Source organism: Bos mutus, chromosome 6, assembly GCF_027580195.1.
Source record: "Bos mutus isolate GX-2022 chromosome 6, NWIPB_WYAK_1.1, whole genome shotgun sequence".
In the NCBI taxonomy this organism is placed as follows: Eukaryota; Metazoa; Chordata; class Mammalia; order Artiodactyla; family Bovidae; genus Bos; species Bos mutus.
The window spans coordinates 18,821,291-18,841,326 of record NC_091622.1 but is presented as its reverse complement, the minus strand read 5'-3'; the positions used below and the strand labels follow the sequence as shown (position 1 = coordinate 18,841,326).

Below are 20,036 nucleotides of genomic sequence, written 5' to 3'. Positions count from 1 at the left end.
GTGAAATAATTTGTTGAAAGTCAGCCATCTGGAATTTCAGCAGATTATTGTATATTTTATTTTTTCACCCTATGTATTCCCCCCTCCTTTTTTTTTTTCCTTCCATTTCCTTACTCCCACCTCCTTCCTAACTTACCCTATTCCCAATTCTCTGGATTTTTGAGTAAAATATGTGTGTAAGTGTTATTTTATGTCTTCATCAGCATCATTTCCTATCTGGCAGGCTGTTGTCCTTAGCAACAGCAGCAGAAACAAGCCAAGCCATGGGCTCAATAATTGCAGGAAAAAAGAATAATCCTTTTAAATGAAAAGGCTGACTACTACTCTTGACTTTCTTGTTGGCATGATGCACGTAGAATTGTTCAAGTACCAGTTATTAACTTCTGCTCATTTCTACAATGGCATTGACATGATGAGCCTTCATATTAAGGCTGTGACAAAGTTTTACATTTGTTTCTGTAAATGTACTCATTAGAATATCATACATCCCAGTAGAGATAGGCTCTCAATATATGCATACACTCAAGTTTTCAGCTCTAAGATACTTGGCTGATACTTGTTAATTCAAAACCCACTCAACTTTTCACACCTGGGAAATTTGGAAAGAACAGTACAGAAGTCATCCAAAATCAACAACACAATTTGATTTCTCTTTGAAAAAGATTAATGAAAAATGCAAACCAAAAGTCACCTTTACTAAGTTTAGCAGAAGAATGATTTTGGTAGAAATAATTCTTTCCATAACCTTCAGTTTTCGTATAAAAGGATACATTTTTTCTTAAAGCATATGAATTGATAATAAAAATTTTAGATGCTTGTGAAAGGAAACTTCTTAAAGTTTGAGTGAGAATCTGGGAAATAGCAGTGCCACTTAAAGCATTAGCCTTTTGTAAAAGAATTGTGATCTGCCTGAAAATCAGTAGAAGAGAAAACCTAAGCAGGTTATCTTTTAGAAAGGCAGAGTGTAGATAACTTAAAAAAGGAAATATGAAATTAATAATTGAGTTAATGGTATCTAGATGAACAAACCTAGTAAGGGTCAGAGCTGGTGAGTTACTAGAGGTGAATTTCTAATTCCCTAGGATGGTATGTACCAATGAGGTTATAACCCCAGGTGCACAAAAATGTCAAGTATATTATCCTCCAGTAATCTAAAGTGTTCAAAGCACTTCCACATATAAAGTTTAGTAGAGATTTCGTCTTCCAAGTGAGAATAGCATGCAGACGGCCACCTGGAGAGATGTGAGGAAAGATTACAAATTACAGACTTTTAATAAGAAAGGTGGCAACATACTTAAGATGAACTTTATTCTAAGCATAATTTATTCTACCTGGAGCAAATTCTGATCACATGGTTGTTTTATTGCAGTTATCTCCTTAATGTTAAGTTTATCGGCTTCTCAAGTCGCTCAGCAATAAAGAATCCACCTGGCAATGCAGGAGACGTGGATTTGATCCCTGGGTAGGAAAGATCCCCTAGGGAAGGAAATGAAAACCCACTCCAGTATTCTTGCCTGGAAATCCCATAAACAGAGGAGCTTGGTGGGCTACAGTCTATGGGGTAGCAAAAGTAGGACATGACTTAGACTTAGCAACAAAAACAGTGGTAAGTTTATTCAGTGATACACATGTGCTCTCATCCAGAAAAATCCAGTCAGCTTTAGGTGGCACAGCAGCTAGGTGTTTGCTTCACTGTCTTGCTGTTCTTATGTTTTAACAACCCCGATACCAACTAAGCAATCATTTCCCTACATCCACTATGTTGATTATCATGAAGAGCTAGAATTGCTGTTGCAGAGTGGTTCATGGAAGACCATATGTGGAATTAATGCCTCTGAAATGCTATGCTAGAATGCCTGTGTTTTAGGAAAATGCACTAACTAGAAAGATGAGGGAAGATGAGAAAAGAAAACAGTGGTAAGGAATGGACCATCTAATATTTGTATATTAGGTGAGTAAAAGAGATAATGTAAATGAATGCTCAATGTAAATGGCAAGAAAGGACTTTTGAAATAATAAGGGGTGATCTGTAAGGGGAAATCTTGAATTAAATAATGAACAAAATCTAGCAAGAAGGGGAAAGTAAAACATTACTAAGACTTCTTCCATAGGAAAAACAAGGTTAAGAGAAAAAGATAGGGAAGAAATGGAAGTGCTCTGCTGCTGCTGCTCCTGCTGCTAAGTCACGTCAGTCGTGTCTGACTCTTAGCGATCCCATGGACTGCAGCCTACCAGGCTCCTCCATCTATGGGATTTTCCAGGCGAGAGTACTGGAGGGAAGGGCTCTAAATGTCTTTAAATAAGTTGAGGGGATAATGCATTGGGGATAGAGTTCTTAGGGAAACAGTTATTACTTTGTTACCAAACAATGGTAGAGAAGTACTTGATTCTGAATTCAGAGACAAATAATTCTTAATGGATATAAATTAGAGTAGAACTTCGTATTGAGAGGAAAAACTGAATAGCAACTTTATCAAATTGGCAAAACTAAGGAAAAGAAAAATGTAAGAAATTCAATAATATTAAAAAAATAATAAACATAAGATGGAGAAACATCTTGTATGCTTGCATGGGAGCAATCATTACAAAATGTCATTTTTAATATTATAAAATGTCATTTGTCATAAATACAATTCAAAATAAGTTTTTTGAAGTTAAGTAAAATGAGATCTAAAATAATATATATAAATGAATGACTGGGAGTAGTCAGAAAATACGTTGAGAAAAGAACAAGGGAAACTTGCCCTCGTAGATATCAAGGAAGGATATAAAAATCATTTGAATTAAATCATGGTATTGATAGTAATATATATCAAATAGATAATGGAAAAGAATTAAGAATATAGAATAGATCTAGAAATAAAGAAGATATATACCTATATACCCATTGGTAACCCATCAACAAGGAAATGAATCTAAAACCATTTTGTAGCATGTACATAGAAATGTATGACTAAACAAAATTCACTTTGGCTAAAGTTACCATAACCAAAACTGAAGGACAAATGACAGAATTGAAAAAATTTACAACATGAAAGACTGGGCCAATATCTGTAATATATGTAGATTTCTTCTTACTTACCAAGCAGGAAGTGTTAAAGAAAACATTCAGTGACACTTGATAAGAAAGGATCATCAAGATAGGTATAAGGACTATTGGAATGGGAATTTACTGTGAGGGAGAAAGATTGGGCTCAACTCTGAATACAACATGGGCAGGTGGGAATTTATAGCCAAGGAACAGGCTGGGAAATTACCAAGAGGGAAATACTGAACACAAGGAAGTGTCAGAGTGTGTCTGGGTAAACCCACCCAACAGGATCTTTGCTGAAGACAGACCAGGGTGATTAGACAAGGAACCTGATCAGATATTGTGGGTAGATTTTGGTAACTGACTTATTGGCAAGGTTCTTACCAAAATTAAGTTAGGCACAGATGGGCCTAGAAAGTTCAGGAGCCTGACTAAAGTTTTTGTCAAGCAAAGAAACTTTGTGCAAAGTGATCGAATAGAAAATGACAAGACAAATAATGTGAAGAGGCAGTTCATAGAAGAGTAAACGACAAACCTGCTTATAAAAATGCTCTAATTAGATAGTAGTCTGGAGTAGGCAAATTAAGGTAAATGGTAAGCAAGGTATGATTTTGTTTACCAAGCTCATGTGTAAGATAATAACACTGATGACCTGAATGTAGGAAAAGGGTTCTCAAATGCTGTTGTTGAAAATTAAGTTTGTTGCAACATTTATGAATAGAAACTTCGTAAGATATATTTAAAAAGATATATTAAAGTGTATATTATACTACAGCCTAAATCTCACTCTAAGGAATATAACTTACAAAAGAGAAATCATTATTAAATATGTACAGGAGCATGTTGGAGCATGACTTTGCATGGCAGAAAACTGGAATGCATATAAATGGAGGAATAGTTACATAAATTTGTTACATATGCTCCCAGAAATGTACATCCTGCTATGCAGCCTTTAAAAACAGTGAGTTTAAGCTACATTTTGGAGTTGCAGGAATTTATATGAGGTGATGTTTAAAAAAAAAAAAAAAAAAAAAGCAATAGTATATTATGAAAATTAAAAAAAAAAAAACCTGTGTTTGTTTATGTGTATGTGTATACTCTGTATGTATGTGATTTTCTGGCCATGCAGAAAATATAGTGTATACCATGCTTTTTGTTAACCTATGTGTAATGGCTGATTTGCATGAAAAGAAGGAGAGGTAAAAGTTAACTGAAAAAAGCAAAATACAAGATTACTAAAAAAAAGTCAAATATATAATATCATATTCAGGGATTTATGTAAAATATGTGTGTGTGTGTGTGTGTGTGTGTGTGTGTGTATATACACACAAATTAATTCAGGGAAGAACATCGCAGAGGTCTTCCTCTTTGAAACTAGAAGACACAGCACTACTCCCGCCTCAGAGATCTTGAATCCTACATGATTCTGCACCACATATCTCTCCTGAGGCTAACAAGTGTTTGTGTTCTATGAAGAGTTATCTGACATCACATGCATGAAGAGTATGAAGGATTGAACATCAGTTTTCCACTCTGTTCTTCACGAGTCACTGCAGTTTCAACTTCTCGACCTCAAATCTGTTTCTTTGTCAGTGAGCCACCAACCCCTGGGGAAGTGTTGATTTTTGCTTAACTTCCAAACTCAGCCTGATTGTTGATGTTCCCACTTCACAATCCTGGACCCACAACGATAGAAGGGGATCATACAGAGAAATAGAGATGTTGTTTCAAGTTGGAACTTGTATTATTCTTTCTCCTAGAAGTACTTTATAGATTTGTGTTAGAAGTTCAGATAATATTAAACATTAAGTACATTTTTGAGGACTAGTCTGAGAGAATAACCACCAGCTTTAATCTTGTTTTTAATGGAAAATAAAAGTATAATGTACACTAAAAAAAGCCATTTACAAATTATACAAACAAGCTGTAAATTGGAGACTATATTAGGAAAGAATCTTGTAAATGATAACACTCGTGCAAATGTTAAACTTGGGGGTGCTCTGATTTTGACTTGTTGATGGACTTGGCTATTGTGATTAACTCAAATTAATTTCCTTTGATCTTTACTGCTGTCTTTGAGATTATCCTGGAGCTTTCTCCCTATCCATATTGACTGACCTTCCAAGGCAGACTGGAAGCCTCTTTTTCAGTCAAAGCTTTATCTGTATTTGGTTAACAGTTATTTCCATTATTTGTGCTGCAGTATTTGGCTCTGAGCTTTTACCTACATTTCCAAGCCTAAATAGGAACCAGGGATCATATGAAAGTGGAAAAGGGAAGTTAACATTTATTGAGCACCTACTGTGTGCTAAGTTGTTTCATAATTATAGTAAATATGAAGTAGATATCTCACATGAGGAATAGGCCTTCACAAGTGTAAGTTTTTAGCATCATGTAAGCAGTGGAGCAAGTTTTGAAAATTTGTATAATTATTCATCTCTAACTTTTATTTAAGTATAGCGTATGTAGTATAGAGTTCATAAGTCAGAAGTGCTTGTTGTTGGATTTTCACAGTGGGGACACACTGTGAAACCAGCTTCCAGATCAAGAAATGGAACATTACTGGAGCCTCAGAAGCCGCCCCGGTGCTTGCTTTCACTCTTCTACCTCCTCCCCACAAGGGTAACTTGGCTTCCTTGTGATTGTCACAGCAAAATAGTTTAATTTACATTAGTTTTGACTCTGACAGATCAAATCATAGCATATATACTCTTTCATGTCCGGCTTCTTTCTTTCAACATTGCCGCTGCTGCTGCTAAGTCACTTCAGTCGTGTCCGACTCTGTGCGACCCCATAGATGGCAGCCCGCCAGGCTCCCCCGTCCCTGGGATTCTCCAGGCAAGAGCACTGGAGTGGGCTGCCATTTCCTTCTCCAAGGCATGAAAGTGAAAAGTGAAAGTGAAGTCGCTCGGTCGTGTCTGACTCTTAGCGACCCCATGGATTGCAGCCCACCAGGCTCCTCCATCCATGGGATTTTCCAGGCAAGAGTACTGGAGTGGGGTGCCATCGCCTTCTCCGTCTTTCAACGTTACGTTTGGATAATTCATTGATCTTGTTACATGCAGTTTAGTTTGCTCATTCTCCTTATTGCATAATATTTCATAGTGTGAATATACCACAATTTGTTTATCCATTCTACCATTAGTGGACATTTGGGTAATTTCCAGTTTTTAGCTATTATAAGTAGTACTGCTATGAACATTTTTATACACACGTCTTTTAGTGCACAGATATATACATTTCTTTTGGACATATATAATTATTGTGTCAGGGTTTGCCTTAGGAATCTTATTTTTAATTGCTAAACAGTTTTCCAAAGTGGTTATATCAATGTACATGCTCACGGGCAGCATACGGAAATTCTGATGGTCCACATTCTAAAACCCAAAGCGCTTTTCCTTTCACCCAAATCTTACTTAAAGGTAAGAACTTGGTAACAATTTTCTTTTACAAATTCTATGATTCTTTCCAAGATTTTTAGTCTTTGTTCACTAAGTGAGTTTCCTTTTTTATACTGGAAAATATACCTATGCTGAATAGAATTTAGTAGCTTTAGCAGTGTTTCGGAGGCCTCACGTAAGTATTCATCTTCATTGAACCCAGCCTCTTCTATTTTTTCTGCATGGGTGAAAAGAATGGCCGTGTAATTCATCCAAGTGTGGCCCAGAAGTTCCTGAAAGAGAGGAGATAAGTGGCTATTTGCTTTTGACTGTATTTCTCAAAGATGAGCAGAAGAGTTTTGGTTTAACACAGACAGTAAACAGACCTGTACCTCATTATGTTTCTAAAACTGAAATATATAATGGGAAGTGATGATGGAGTCAAATAATGTAAGCAAATGCAGAGAGATGGGTGGGCTTTCTTTTTAAAAAAAGCTAAGTTCTCCATTTTATTTTGTTGTAATTTGTGTAAATACAGCTTCAAAACTGTGTATTATCTGTGCTGCATGATATAATTACCTTTACAACATTCAGCAGTTGTACATACTTGCCTGTCAACCTGAATCTGTTAGAACCACTGAAATCCTTTAAGTCAGAGGACCTTACTCAGGAGAATGTCATATCTTTTTCTGTAGGAATATTGTATTATCACTAAAAGCATTTTCTGAGAATTTACAGTTACATAATCTGGTTACAATCTATCGATGAATCAGATGACATGTAATGGAAATGCTATCAAAATACAGTTGGTCATTTGGAACAACTACAAAATATTACTGTGATTCACATCCTCTTCACATATGTAGAATCAAACCCAATTTATTGGGTGACTTCCTCTAATGTGGGTGAAAAATATTGAATACTAGTATTCCTTTGTTTAGTAATACGTAGAAGTTGGTTATATAATAAATTCTTATTTGAATAGTAAAAAGCTGATGTAAAGCAGAAGTAATAGCATGTGGCAGATCATTAACACAGTATGAAAGGCATCTAGAAGTAACCATTTAACTTTTGTGAATATTTGCAAAGTTATATGAAATCATGACAGTGCAACAGTAAAGTTCACTCCATTCCAAACACTCCCATTACAAAAATATTTCCAAAGCTGCTACTGTAATAGCAAGAGAAATATGCTTAGGAATAATTTAATAACATATCCAGAACCTCTAAAATTAAAAGAAGGGAGAACAACTAATATTTAGTGCCAGATATGCTAAAGCTTTACCTCTTTTGAAGTTCAACGTGATGATTTGTGGGAGATACAATTATGGTATGGAGAAACTAATATACAGAGGTTGAGTACAAACCTATACAGAGGTATTAGATTAATACAAACTCTAGTTTATAAAAATACTGAAAAATTGAAAGGTAGTTTGGGAAACTTTTGAATAAGTATGAGTCATAATATTCAACAACTGAAAAAAATGAAGAAAGGAAACAGAGGAAACAAGAAGGAAGCGAGGAAGGAAAGAATTGGGATATGTAAATCTAATATGAAAATATAAGAACTGTGGAACAATATACCTAAAAATTAGAAACATCTCAAGACCACAGTTACCAGTTATAACTCCTAATACAGTCTAACTTTTATCAGAGTTATTTATTTTCACATTCATCTCTATAACTTGACTGTGACTTCTTGGAAAGTCTGTGTCTTCCTATATCAATCAAAGCCTCTAATACATTGTGCACTCAATAAATATGTTGGATTAATTTGGAATTTAGACCCTCACCATCATCTTAAATAGAAGATTCGGGGTTTTATTTATTAACTTTGGTTCCTCAATTTTGAAGTTTAATCTTTGGGACACAAAATTGTAGTTTCCTGTGAAACTTCTCTTTTCTACTCTAGTTCATTTTCACAGATTTGCCTGTAGTCTGCACTTTCTGTTTTGTATTCAGAGGACTCTCTCAAGGTATAAGTCCCCAAATTTTCCTCATATCTGTCTTTGTACACCATAGAATAATTGTATGCTTCTGGTTCTTCTGAAAATGCCCTGCTTCAAGAAAATCCTCAGACATTTCAAGATCAGTACATTAGAGAATAATTATTTTAACGGGAAGATTCTAACTTTACAAAAAAGAGTTTTGCAAAGAGAGACTTTAATTGGCATATTTTATGTGCCTTTAAAACACAAATTGCCAACCTTTACCCCAACCTTTGAAGAACATAGCTCTTGTGTAAATCAAAGTATATGTGCAATGTCAACATCACATTTTAGCTAATAGTGACATAGCAAAATTAGCAGACCTCAGAGTTTTCCGTATATTCTGTGTACTCTAACACATCTCTTGTGGGAGAGAAGTCAGAGAACTGGAAAATAAATAAATCATACTGTGGATTGAATTGTAACCCCTTTCTCCAAATTGATGTTGAAGACTTAAACTCCAGTCCCTCCAAAGTGACTATTTGGAAATAGGATTATTGCAGATGCAGTTAATTAAGATAAATTCACTAGGCTGGGACTCTAATCCAATATGTCTTTATAAAACAGAACTGTGGACAAAAAACATGAATACTGGGAGAAAACCAGGTAAGCATAAAGTCAGCCATTCATAAGCCAAGGAGAGAATCCTTGGACACATCCCTCACTCTCAGCCCTCAGAAGAAACTCGCCTGCTGACATCTATTTCAGACATAGCCTCCAGAACTGACAGGCAATAAATTTCTGTTGCTTAAGCCGCGAAGTTGGTGGTATTTTTATTGCAACCCAAGAAGATTAACCTGAATGGTTGAAAAATCAATGACATGCTAAATATAATAGATTTAGGTTCTGAGAATAAGAAGATTTCTGGGCCATTTACACCAGAATCACTTAGGGTGCTTACTAAAAGTGCATCAAAATCTTCAGGGATGAAACCTGGGGATATAAGTTTTTAAAAGCTCTCTGGGGGATTTATTCTTCTGCAAATACTTATTGAGGGATCTACTTTGTTCCAAGACAAGGAATGGTACAAAACATGCATTTCTTGCTTGTGTATGATGGAAATTCTTGTTTACTAACTAAGCTTATGGCTAAGGAAGAGGGACACATAGGGAAAAAGTACATTTAATTTGTTGTCCTTGCAAATGTGATAGAAAATATATTGGCACTACAGAGGTAGGCATTTAGTCTAATTTTGGGTGGGGGAGGTAACGTGGGGGTAAAGGGAGGGATCAGAAAATTTATCTGGCATGTGATGATGCCTGAGCATAGAAATTAGCAAGGAATTTCTCAGACAATAAAGACATACCAAGTAAAGAAAGTGATTGAGCATTACTGGGAATTGTATAGTATTGGGATTTTATTTTTAACAAGTACAACTATTGATCTTTCATCATTCTTGCCTCTAGAAGTTTCTCAAATTTAGTGCCATACCTTACATTCCCCAGTGCCTTATTGATGTGCTCATATTGAAATGTTTAATATAAGTTAATAAATAGCTACTGCCCTTAAGCTCCCTTGAGTGCTACTGCCAGAACTATTCTCTGGGTATTGGTTGATGCATGGGCTATATTTGTTATTAAATATTTATACAACATCGCCATAATACAAATTAATGTTAAATAAACTGGCTCGAGTGGTTCTCTCCTGAGTTATATATCATAACATAGAACTCTCCTCTTGCTCGGTTAGTACTTATTGCATTAAATGGTGTAACCTTCACAGTGTGTTTTTAGTTCCTGGCTTTCTATATTGTAACATGAACATGCCCTCCCTGCCTTTGTTTCCACCAGACATTTGCTATACTTTAAACCATAATATCATTCAGGAAAAATGAGTTAAAGCACCTAAGGGTAATAGATTTCTAAGCTTGACACCACTTACGAGTCCATGTGTTCAGCCACTGGAAAGTTTTTACATGTTGGTAATTATTTATGAAAAGATGCTCATGTCCTAAACTGTGAGAGAAATTGCACTTTTGAATTACCGCCAAAAATAGAAGAGAATGGTTGATTTAGCTTATATTCTTTAAATTGATTTTTGGCCAGAAAATAGTTGAATATTTGAAAGTAGTGTTGCTTGGTGTATAGTCATCATGTTAGTGGCCAAACATGTTCTCTACAGACCCAGAGAATAATCACGGTTGATTGATAGCTCACATAAAAATCCAAAAGAAAGATAGGTTAATGTAAGTTATCTGGTGTTAACAATTTAAATATAATACTAAGCTAGATGGAAAATTTATAATCAATCATAAATTGTTTGATTTCAAAGTGCTAATGGGTATGAGTCCATCTAGTCCTTTTGGGACAACTAGTTAGGATTTAAACTTTGTTTTCCAGGAATTGTGTTCATTTTCCCAGGACCTCACCAGCCCTGCCCCATTTGTTTGTGGTTGATGAAATCATAGCATCTGGTCTTTTTAGGGGGAAACTTTTAAAAAAGCCAACTATTACATCAACTGAGAAAAAAAAATTATCATGGATCAGGAGGACAATAAGGACCATTCTTTATGTTATTCCCTTATTCTCTTCCCACTTAGAGCACCACATTTTCTTCTTAGAGAGCCAAAGCTGAATGATAAGCCTTGTTAGATCAGATTTAGAGAAGAGTCAACCTTAGAGATCATCTGTCAAAATTGCCTTATTTTACAGATGAGGATATTAAGGCCTTCCTTGTGATACTAAATGGCTTGGCCAAAGCCACATTGCCGATTATTGGCAGACTTGGGCCTGTAACAGAGGTTCCCTGACTGCCAGACCCCTGTCCTTCCCACTAAATTGCGTCTTCTCAGTTTAACATTACTAACCCAGTGAATTTTTTTCCTACATTTTTTCCCTAAATTAATAAGGAAGTTCTTATATATCAGGGCAGTGTAAGTTTGATTTCACTCTTTTATGAAGCCTATCAAAATATTCCAAAGAAGGCTACAGATAATATGTCCCAATTTTAGAGTAAAACACTAGCAAAAATGTTATAGTGATCATAGGTAACGTTTATTGTGCACTTGACATGTGGGAATGTTTGAATTAATTTACCATTATGTTAATATGACATTCATTCCAAAAGTAACCCAGAAAACTATTATCTTTTCCAGTTTATCACTGGAAAGATTGAAGTTTAGAGAAGTTATTTGCCCAAGGTAACAAAGCAAGTAACTAAGTAGGAAATTGAACACAGGGATAACTTACTGCAGGACCCAGGCTCTTAACCTCTGTAATGTGTTGCTTGTATCTAGTAGTTCATTTGAATACGTTACTCATCACAGTCTAGATAGTGATGATGACGAAACAATAGTAGTGGCAATTTTCTGCAAACCTACTACAAACCCGCTGTAATTCAGGCATGATGCCAAGCACATTACATTTATTAAATACAGCCTTCAGAGCTCTCTAACATAGGTAAATAATCCCCATTTTATAAATGAGGAACTGAAGCCAAGAAAGTTGTGTTAAGTAACATCTATAGTCATGTACCTAGAACTGTAATAGACATATTTCAACTGAATCTGTGGAACAGCTAAGCCCATGATCTCTGTTCAGTATGTGCAGGTCTTGCATTGGTCTTTCTGAACCCCGTCTGTGTACACCCATCTATAACATCAGCAGTCAAGTTGTTCATTTGAAATCAAAATACTTGCTTGAAACCTGATTGTATACAGTAATAATACAAACATGATACCATGATCGTGGAAAGAATGTAATCAATTCCTGAATTCAATTCCTAGTGCAGTTTGCATGCTAGCACTTTCCTTAAGGAGACTATTACATATGCTGTGTGCTCGGTCACTCAGTCGTGGGCAGCTCTTTGCGACCCCATGGACTGTGAACCGCCAGGCTTCTCTGTCCATGGGGATTCTCCAGGTGAGAATACTGGAGTGGGTTGCCATGCCCTCCTCCAGGGCATCTTCCCAACCCAGGGATCAGACCCAGGTCTCCCGCATTGCAGGCGGATTCTTTACCATCTGACCAGAGAAGCCCGTTATATATGCTCTGATCTATAATTTAGGGATTTTTTTTTTAATTCAAATTATAAGATTCAGATGAATCATTCCCTTTTTTCCCCATTTTGGGGAGACAACTCACTAACATCTCTACTGTTTTGCTGTAGATTAAGGAAGGCCTGACATAAAGAGAAAAGGATCATTTGAGGAACCATTTCAGTTGTCACAATTGGCAGCTTATAACCTCTCTATCGGAGAAGGCAATGGCACCCCACTCCAGTACTCTTGCCTGGAAAATCCCATGGACGGAGGAGCCTGGTGGGCTGCAATCCATGGGGTCACTAAGAGTCCGACACGACTGAGCGATTTCACTTTCATTTTCACTTTCATGCATTGGAGAAGGAAATGGCAACCCACTCCAGTATTTTTGCCTGGAGAATCCCAGGGACAGCGGAGCCTGGTGGGCTGCCATCTATGGGGTTGCACAGAGTCGGACACGACTGAAGTGACTTAGCAGCAGCAGCAACCCCTCTATAAAATATTAGAGCACAAATTGAGAGATATTTAAAGAGACAACAGGGAGGTGCAGGAAAAGAAGAGGTCGCTTCTCTGGCACTGGCCTTGAAGACTCTTTCCATGGAGGGCATCAGTGCCCCCAGAAAGGGGGAAAGGCAAAGGCGAAGACAGATGTTCTGTTCCTCATTTTGCGTGAGCCAGGAAGAAAAAGAAATTCAGGGTGTGTCTGGAAGCAGAGGACCTTAACCACTCCTTCCTTCTTCCTAACAGCTGTGGGTCTTGTTGAATATTCAGACATCCTGCAGCTGCTCCCGGTCTGTGAGCACATCCAGATGGCTGCCACTAGTATCTGAGGCACCTTCAGGAAGAAGGTCATAAACAGCCAGCCTGTGCTTAGGCAGTCTTCACCCAGAGATCAAGGTGGAAGCCCAGAATAGGACTGCAGTGCCTCCAGGGGTCATGACCCTGCTGAGGATTACTAAATCTCTCCTGGGAGAGAGGTTACTTACTCTTGAAAAATTGTTCTGGATCTGAGTCTTTCCCTCGCGCATCTTCTCTCTGCCTTCAACTCCTGAATTGGACACTGACTTAAGGAAGGCAGCCATAAGCAGTGAAGGCTGCATGTATGCCAAATACCATTTAAAAGGATCAGAGACATGTATGAAATGAATTCACTTGTATAAAAAAAATTAGGGGATTACAACATAGTTCTGTATCCTAAAACTGGAAAAATCTATTTTCAAAATGTATGTCTCTTAAAATGTCCTTTTTTGGATCAGCAGAAAGAAAAATCTGGAGACATACGGAGAGAGGTTAGTTTTTGAGAAATACAGAGTTTACTGGATTACATCCATCTATAGCTTAAGTTAAATGTCTATTTAATAGCAGCTTTAAATGAATTTTTTAAGCTGCTTAAAAATTACACTGACAGTATAGCTCCAGGGCCCCCCTTTTGATTTCTACCAGAAATATTGTTGGAATGCTGGCTTTAATAGGTTAGAGGAGGTTCATGAGCTTTCTTAGATTTCACATTGTTTCTTAATTGCAATCATCTTTGCTTTTGTACAGAATATTCTTGATTTTTCAGGAGTTGGATGATGATTATTTTTTATACTCTTGTCACCCTAATTTTTTCCACTAGTTTTTTTGTGATTACACATATGCTTTTTTTTGTTTGTTTGTTTTAGGAACAGCTATAGTTACTGAAAAAGAAAATGTGTGTCTGTCATTTAGAACAGTCTTGTGTTTTTACTAGTTAAAGGAAAATACCTTTCTTTAAACCAAGGTATACTATCTTTCTAAGTGTAAAAAATTCTACATCAACATAATCAGAGATTGGACCAGAAACAGAGTAGCATTCATTCAAATTCATTTTGCTTGAAAATGTCTACTCTCTATTCTCCATGTAGTTTACTTTGGAACTTCTAGTAGAGATGAGATCTCTGAGTTAGGTCAATTAATGAGGCTACTGAGTAATACTAGTCAAGTTTAGCAGTTAAATTTGGGTGGTCCTAGACTAGAGAAGGCAATGGCACTCCACTCTAGTACTTTTGCCTGGAAAATCCCATGGACGGAGGAGCCTGGCTGCAGTTCATGGGGTCGCTAGAGTCAGACACGACTGAGCGACTTCACTTTCACTTTTCACTTTCCTGCATTGGAGAAAGAAATGGCAACCCACTCCAGTGTTCTTGCCTGGAGAATCCCAGGGACGGGGGAGCCTGGCGGGCTGCCGTCTGTGGGGTCGCACAGAGTCGGACACGACTGAAGAGACTTAGCAGCAGTAGCAGCAGCAGACTGGAGAATCAAGAAAGTAAATAAATGAACAAACAGATGAACCATTAGGGAAAGGTGGCATATGTTATTTTTATTCACTCTGAGGTCCCTGTGATCTCATGGCTGGCATGGAGCAGTTATTCACCCTACAGATGAGGCAAGCAAAGCTTCTACAATTCCTGATTTATTTCCTATAAATAAAGTATAAATCTCCCCTGAATGTTTGCCATGGTGTAGGTCTCAGTGATGCTTCCTCCACTGAGGAGTTATAGATTGCACTGTTTTGGCACTTAATGTGTTGTCATATACGTGTTTATCTATTTGTCTCTTCTAGACTGTGAGTGTTTTGAGGGCAGGGCTTATATTATCACTCACCAATCATTAAACTCTGCTAGTACTCAATATAGTGTTCAATGACTGAATCAGAGTGACCACCACCGCCCCCACCCCCCAGCCATTTATGGCGAACTGTAAGAGGTTGTCCCTTGTTGAAAGGATGCAAGTTGGTATTTTAGTTCAGTGGTTCTAAACTTGACTGTTTTAGAGAAATATATGGAAAGTTTATGCAAATTCAGATAGGCAAGCTCTACTCTTGAGATTCTGTTTCAGTAAGGCTTGGATGAATCTGCATTTTTAACAAACAGCTCAGTTGATTCTGAGGCAGATAGTCTGAGACCACATAGACAATCAAATTCTCAGTTCTTAGGAGTTTGAGATTTAGTTAACCTAAGGTCAGTATCTCATTTTTGCTTTGTTTTCTTTTATAAAATAAGAAGTCATTTCCCAGTTATAAAATGACTGACTGAATTTCTCGAAAGGAATTTGTAAAAATTACTCTTGGTGGGAGAATCAAGTAATTTTTACCAGTTTTTTCCTATGTGACCAGCGCTTGTTTTAAACTACTTGTTTACAATACCTTTTTTAACCAGTTTTTCATAGTTCATTCCTATTAAGGTGATGCCATCCAAAATGGGAATAATGTCACTGGTGTGACTGCTCTTTACCTGGATCATTTGGACTGGGGAAGATTCTTCCTGTCCACAGAGAGGCACGTCTGCTCTCTGGACCAGCAGTGCAAGGTGCAGACCCTCCTGCCCAAAGTGATGTGCCAGGGCCTCCCTGACCTCCTGTCTCACGTGCTTCTTGCTCAGCCTGCTGTGCGGGTAACCTGGCGTGTCTAACACCTGGACCTGCAGAGTCACCTCTTGCCCTCCTCGACGCATGAAGCTGCGGAAGTGACAGCTGCGGCCCAGACTACAATCTCTGGTCACAGAGCATGGAGCAAAGCTGCTGTGGAAGTCAGTGCTTCCCAGAATAATGTTCCCAGCAGAACTTTTTCCACTTTGAGTCATGCCAAAGAGGGCCAAGTTGATGGTCATCTTGTTGGAGTTCATCATGGCTCTGGGTAAACAAAAGCTCAGCGTAAGAAGTCAGGCATCTCCCCTCAGCCAATGTAAGGCTTCTTAACTGGCCTAGAGCACCCCAAGTATTGCCTCGGATTTGCTCTCCCCTCCTTTGTGTCTAAAGCATGGAGGAGCACACCACTAAAGCAGAGACACCCCAGTGACAGAGGGAAAGTGGAAATAATAGTAGTAGTTTACACTCAGAGAGGACAGAGAAATCAAATACAGATAATGAAAGGAGGAGGAAGCAATAATTGTAGGAAAATGAGGAAAAGAATTACATGAAGATAGTGTAAGCCATGTTTAGGAGAACCGTGTTAACTTATCAGTGTGATAGGTGAGTTGGTTTAATGATGGGTGCTGAGGTCTCTCAGTTCAGAAACAAAGATAACAGCAATATTTGAAAATGATTCACTCTTGGTGGAGAAGTGGAAACAGTACAGTGGAAGAAACGGCCCTTCTTGCATTTTAAACAGTGTTCTCCCTTCCCCACTCCCTGCCTCCCCACCCCTTGAATATACAAGTGGCATCTGCAAAAAATCATCTTTCCTGACTTCCTGAATGCTTCTCTCCTATGAAACATGAATGATATTAAAGGAGGACTTCTGTTTCTGTTTACTAATTTTTTAACAACTGGGCAACGTTCTGATGAAAATGATTACTTTAATTTCTGTTATGAAATAATTAATCATTTCCGTGGTTCACCATAGCTCAGTATTGGCTCTTCAACAAAGGAAGGAAAGACCAGCACATTGTACAGTTCACTTAGGAGGGAGGAGAACCTTGGGAGAATCTATTTCATTACAACACCCCTAAAATGTAGTTATTTTTGTGTATTTTAAGGTCATCTGTCATTTTCATTATATCGATAAGGCAAAGCTACTGGCCAGTCACCAAATATACTCAATCTGTTGATTCAGAAATAAAGACATTGAAAATTGCATATTTACTATTTTTGCTTATAACTTGTATTTTGACTATAAAGTTCTATGTGCCTCTTTCTTTTCCTCTAATGCCTCTCACCTTACTCCCTCCAGACCTTTATATGAACATGTTGAAGGAAACTTACACCCTCGTACGAACGACACTCACCTCAGGAGTCCCTGCAGATGACCCCATCCCACCTCACCCAGCTCATTCAGCTGTGGCAGCTGCGCCATAGCCACTCAGATTTCTTTTTACTCCAGAATTAGATGTGTAATTTTTTAAAAAAAGAATTAATTAATTATGGAATCCCAACCAGTTTGCTCTATGTCACGTACCTTTTCCAATCTTAAAAATGCTTGTTCCAGAGACTTCCCTCAAGCTGCTATGGTTGTTCGGTATGAACTTCAACCTTCTGACAGTATTACTGTACCACTCTGAGACTGATACTGTATGTACTTTATTTAGTTAATCTATTACCAGAATACTTTCTATAAATGATTAGCTGTCCTCCTCTAATCAGCATTGACTTTTTTTGTCACTTGAGAGATATGTAATTTCAATAGGTACTTCCTGAAATTTCTATTTCCAGGATTAACTTATTTGTTTAAGATAATTGTTAATAGGTAACAATTTATCATATAGCCTAATAAAATGCAATATTGGCAAGTGTAAAATAGAAACTAGACATTTAAAAGCAAAGGTCACAATTTTGTCCTTTGTAATTGACATATCACTAATTCATGAAAATTTTCAACAGATATGTAATATACATACAATAGTATTGACTTCATAACAGTATTTAGTTCATAAATTTAAAAATTCTCTAAAAAACTCTCTTGGCTATTTCCATGCAATTGAAATTTATTATTTTGATATGATCACTAGCATGATTATATCAACATATACAGTTTGCATATCAATTAATGATAGCATATTTCAGAAAAGTACAATTAGCTACAACTTAAAGCCATGTAAACTTTGCTTAAAAATTGGGTTTTTATTTTATTATTAAAAGCTTAAATTTGATTTTTACACTTTTTAGTATATAAGCCACATTTACCAACATAGTTAGTGTATAAGTTGTAGAAACCTTTGTTTTGTTATATTCTGGTTCATCTTCTCCTGTACCTCTCAAAAAGTCTGTGAAGTATGTACTTCTGCATGAAGGAATCTTGGAGACATCTGGAATGACTTATGACTTCATAAGGGCAGAAAATCTTCCTGTGTGGATATGACAAAGAAAACATAAACTGTATTCATTCATCTGAGAAGCACATTTAACTTTTGAATGAAGCAGAAAGAGCCTCCCCCAGGTGGCAGTAGCACCCTGTTTCCTAAAAAGTTATTTTGAACAAGAATTTATTTTCATTTTCTTCCTCAAAGCGTAACCTGACATTCTCCAACTAGGCAATTTATATCAATACATATTAATTTTGTGGAAAATCTTTTGAGCAAAGGCAAAACTAAGCCTTCTTTATTATGTCCCTTATATAAAGTGGCAACTGTAGAAGATCTTTAGTTTTCAAAGTGTCCTCTTTGAAATCATAGTTAAATCATTTGCTGGGTGCAACAGTTGATGGTTTAAAAAATAAAGTTCAGAATTCATATGCGTAGTGAAAAGTTCCAGTAAGACTGCAGAATTTAACAACAATTTGCAACAGATTTAACAGAAGTTTTAGATCTGTGTCAATTTAGAGATCATATAAAAGGGTAATATATTGGTAGGTGTTTGATGATTTTTAATGATTGATGGTCATTCTTTTTGAGTCAAGGTGAAAAAAACAACTTGAAATGTTACCTTCACTCTTTTTAATAACTTGGTTAAACTTAATATAGCAGGGATAACTTTAGTAGTGGGTTCAGGAATTAATTCTCTGAGGATAGGAACTGTCCTTGTTTGAGAAAATAATTTGATTAGCTACTTGATATAGAAAAGGGGCTCCTGAGAGCTTGAGCCAAATTAGCTAACAATGGGAGTCAAACTGCTGGAGATGAGGGAAGTGATGGGGGCGGGGCGGAGAGGGGGATGTGGAGAGTAAAGATGTTCTGGGTATAGAAGGAAGAAAAAATTAGAGCTATGACATTAGAACATAAAAGGAAGCTGAATTTCCCACTGTGGAAATGGCTAAGGGACTATGTTAGAGCAGAGACAGCTAATGTTCAACTTTAATCTTTTACATTTCTGGGCTGTAAAATCAGCTGTGTTCACAATTCCCTTTTTGTTTTTGTTTTGTTTTGAATTATTGTTAACCTTTTACATGATTTTATTTTATTTTTATGGAAAGACCTGAGATCCACCCTAGGGTAGCACAGGACAAAGACCACAAAAGTTGACGACTGTAAAACGGTATCTGAACTGAATCAGGAGAGAGGAGGTTGAACCTAGGACTCTAGTCCCTCGGCCCTTGCAGGAATCTTTGGGAGGACCGTGAATTTTCCAGTCTATAAAATGAGATATTATGTGGTAAGGGTGACTCTGGTTTACATGGTAACGATTATATTTTAAATCATACACACACACACACACACACACACACACTGTATTAGTTTCCTAGGGCTGCCATAGCAAAGTGCCATACACTGAGTGGTTTAAACAACAGAAATCAGTTTTCTCCTTGTTTCGGAATCTGTAAGTTTGAGATCAAGGTGTCAATGGGATTGGTTACTCCTGAGGCCTCTCTTCTTGGCTTGCTAATGGCCGTCTTCTCCCTGTGTCTTCATGTGGACTTTCCTCAGCAGGTCAGGTTTCCTCTTTTTGTAAGGATACCAGTCATAGTTGATTAGGACCCATCATAATGACTTCATTTTAACATAATTACCTATTTAAAGGTCTTATCTCCAAATACTGTCACATTCTGAGGTACTGAGAGTTTGGATTTTAACATAAAAATGGTGGAAGGGGAACATAATTCAGCCCTTAACACACACGCATTAATATCAAGTATTAATTGGTATATATGTATGTCTGTATGTATATACACATATGTTTATGTAATTAAATAGATTTTATTTCTCATACACACTCATGTATTAATGTGTGTATGTGTATACATTCTAATATGTAAATTATATGTCTCT

General features: G+C 37.0%; 1 protein-coding gene across 1 annotated transcript; it reads right to left on the bottom strand.

The window, feature by feature from the left end:
• Positions 1-5,893: 5,893 nt before the first annotated feature.
• Positions 5,894-17,248, bottom strand: GIMD1 (GIMAP family P-loop NTPase domain containing 1). The gene is made up of 2 exons (XM_005887302.2): positions 15,633-17,248; positions 5,894-6,704 (listed from the first exon to the last, which is right to left on the bottom strand). Exons 1-2 carry the CDS (start codon positions 16,023-16,025, stop codon positions 6,444-6,446), a joined length of 654 nt encoding a protein of 217 aa, XP_005887364.2. The 5' UTR covers positions 16,026-17,248; the 3' UTR covers positions 5,894-6,443.
• Positions 17,249-20,036: the final 2,788 nt, after the last annotated feature.

Excerpts from the sequence above, each read along its gene's own strand:
- GIMD1 (XM_005887302.2), bottom strand. The coding sequence starts at position 16,025 with ATGATGAACTCCAACAAGATGACCATCAACTTGGCCCTCTTTGGCATG. Across the intron at positions 6,705-15,632 it reads CCCCAGTCCAAATGATCCAG|GAACTTCTGGGCCACACTTG; the intron begins GTAAAGAGCAGT and ends CCTCTCTTTCAG.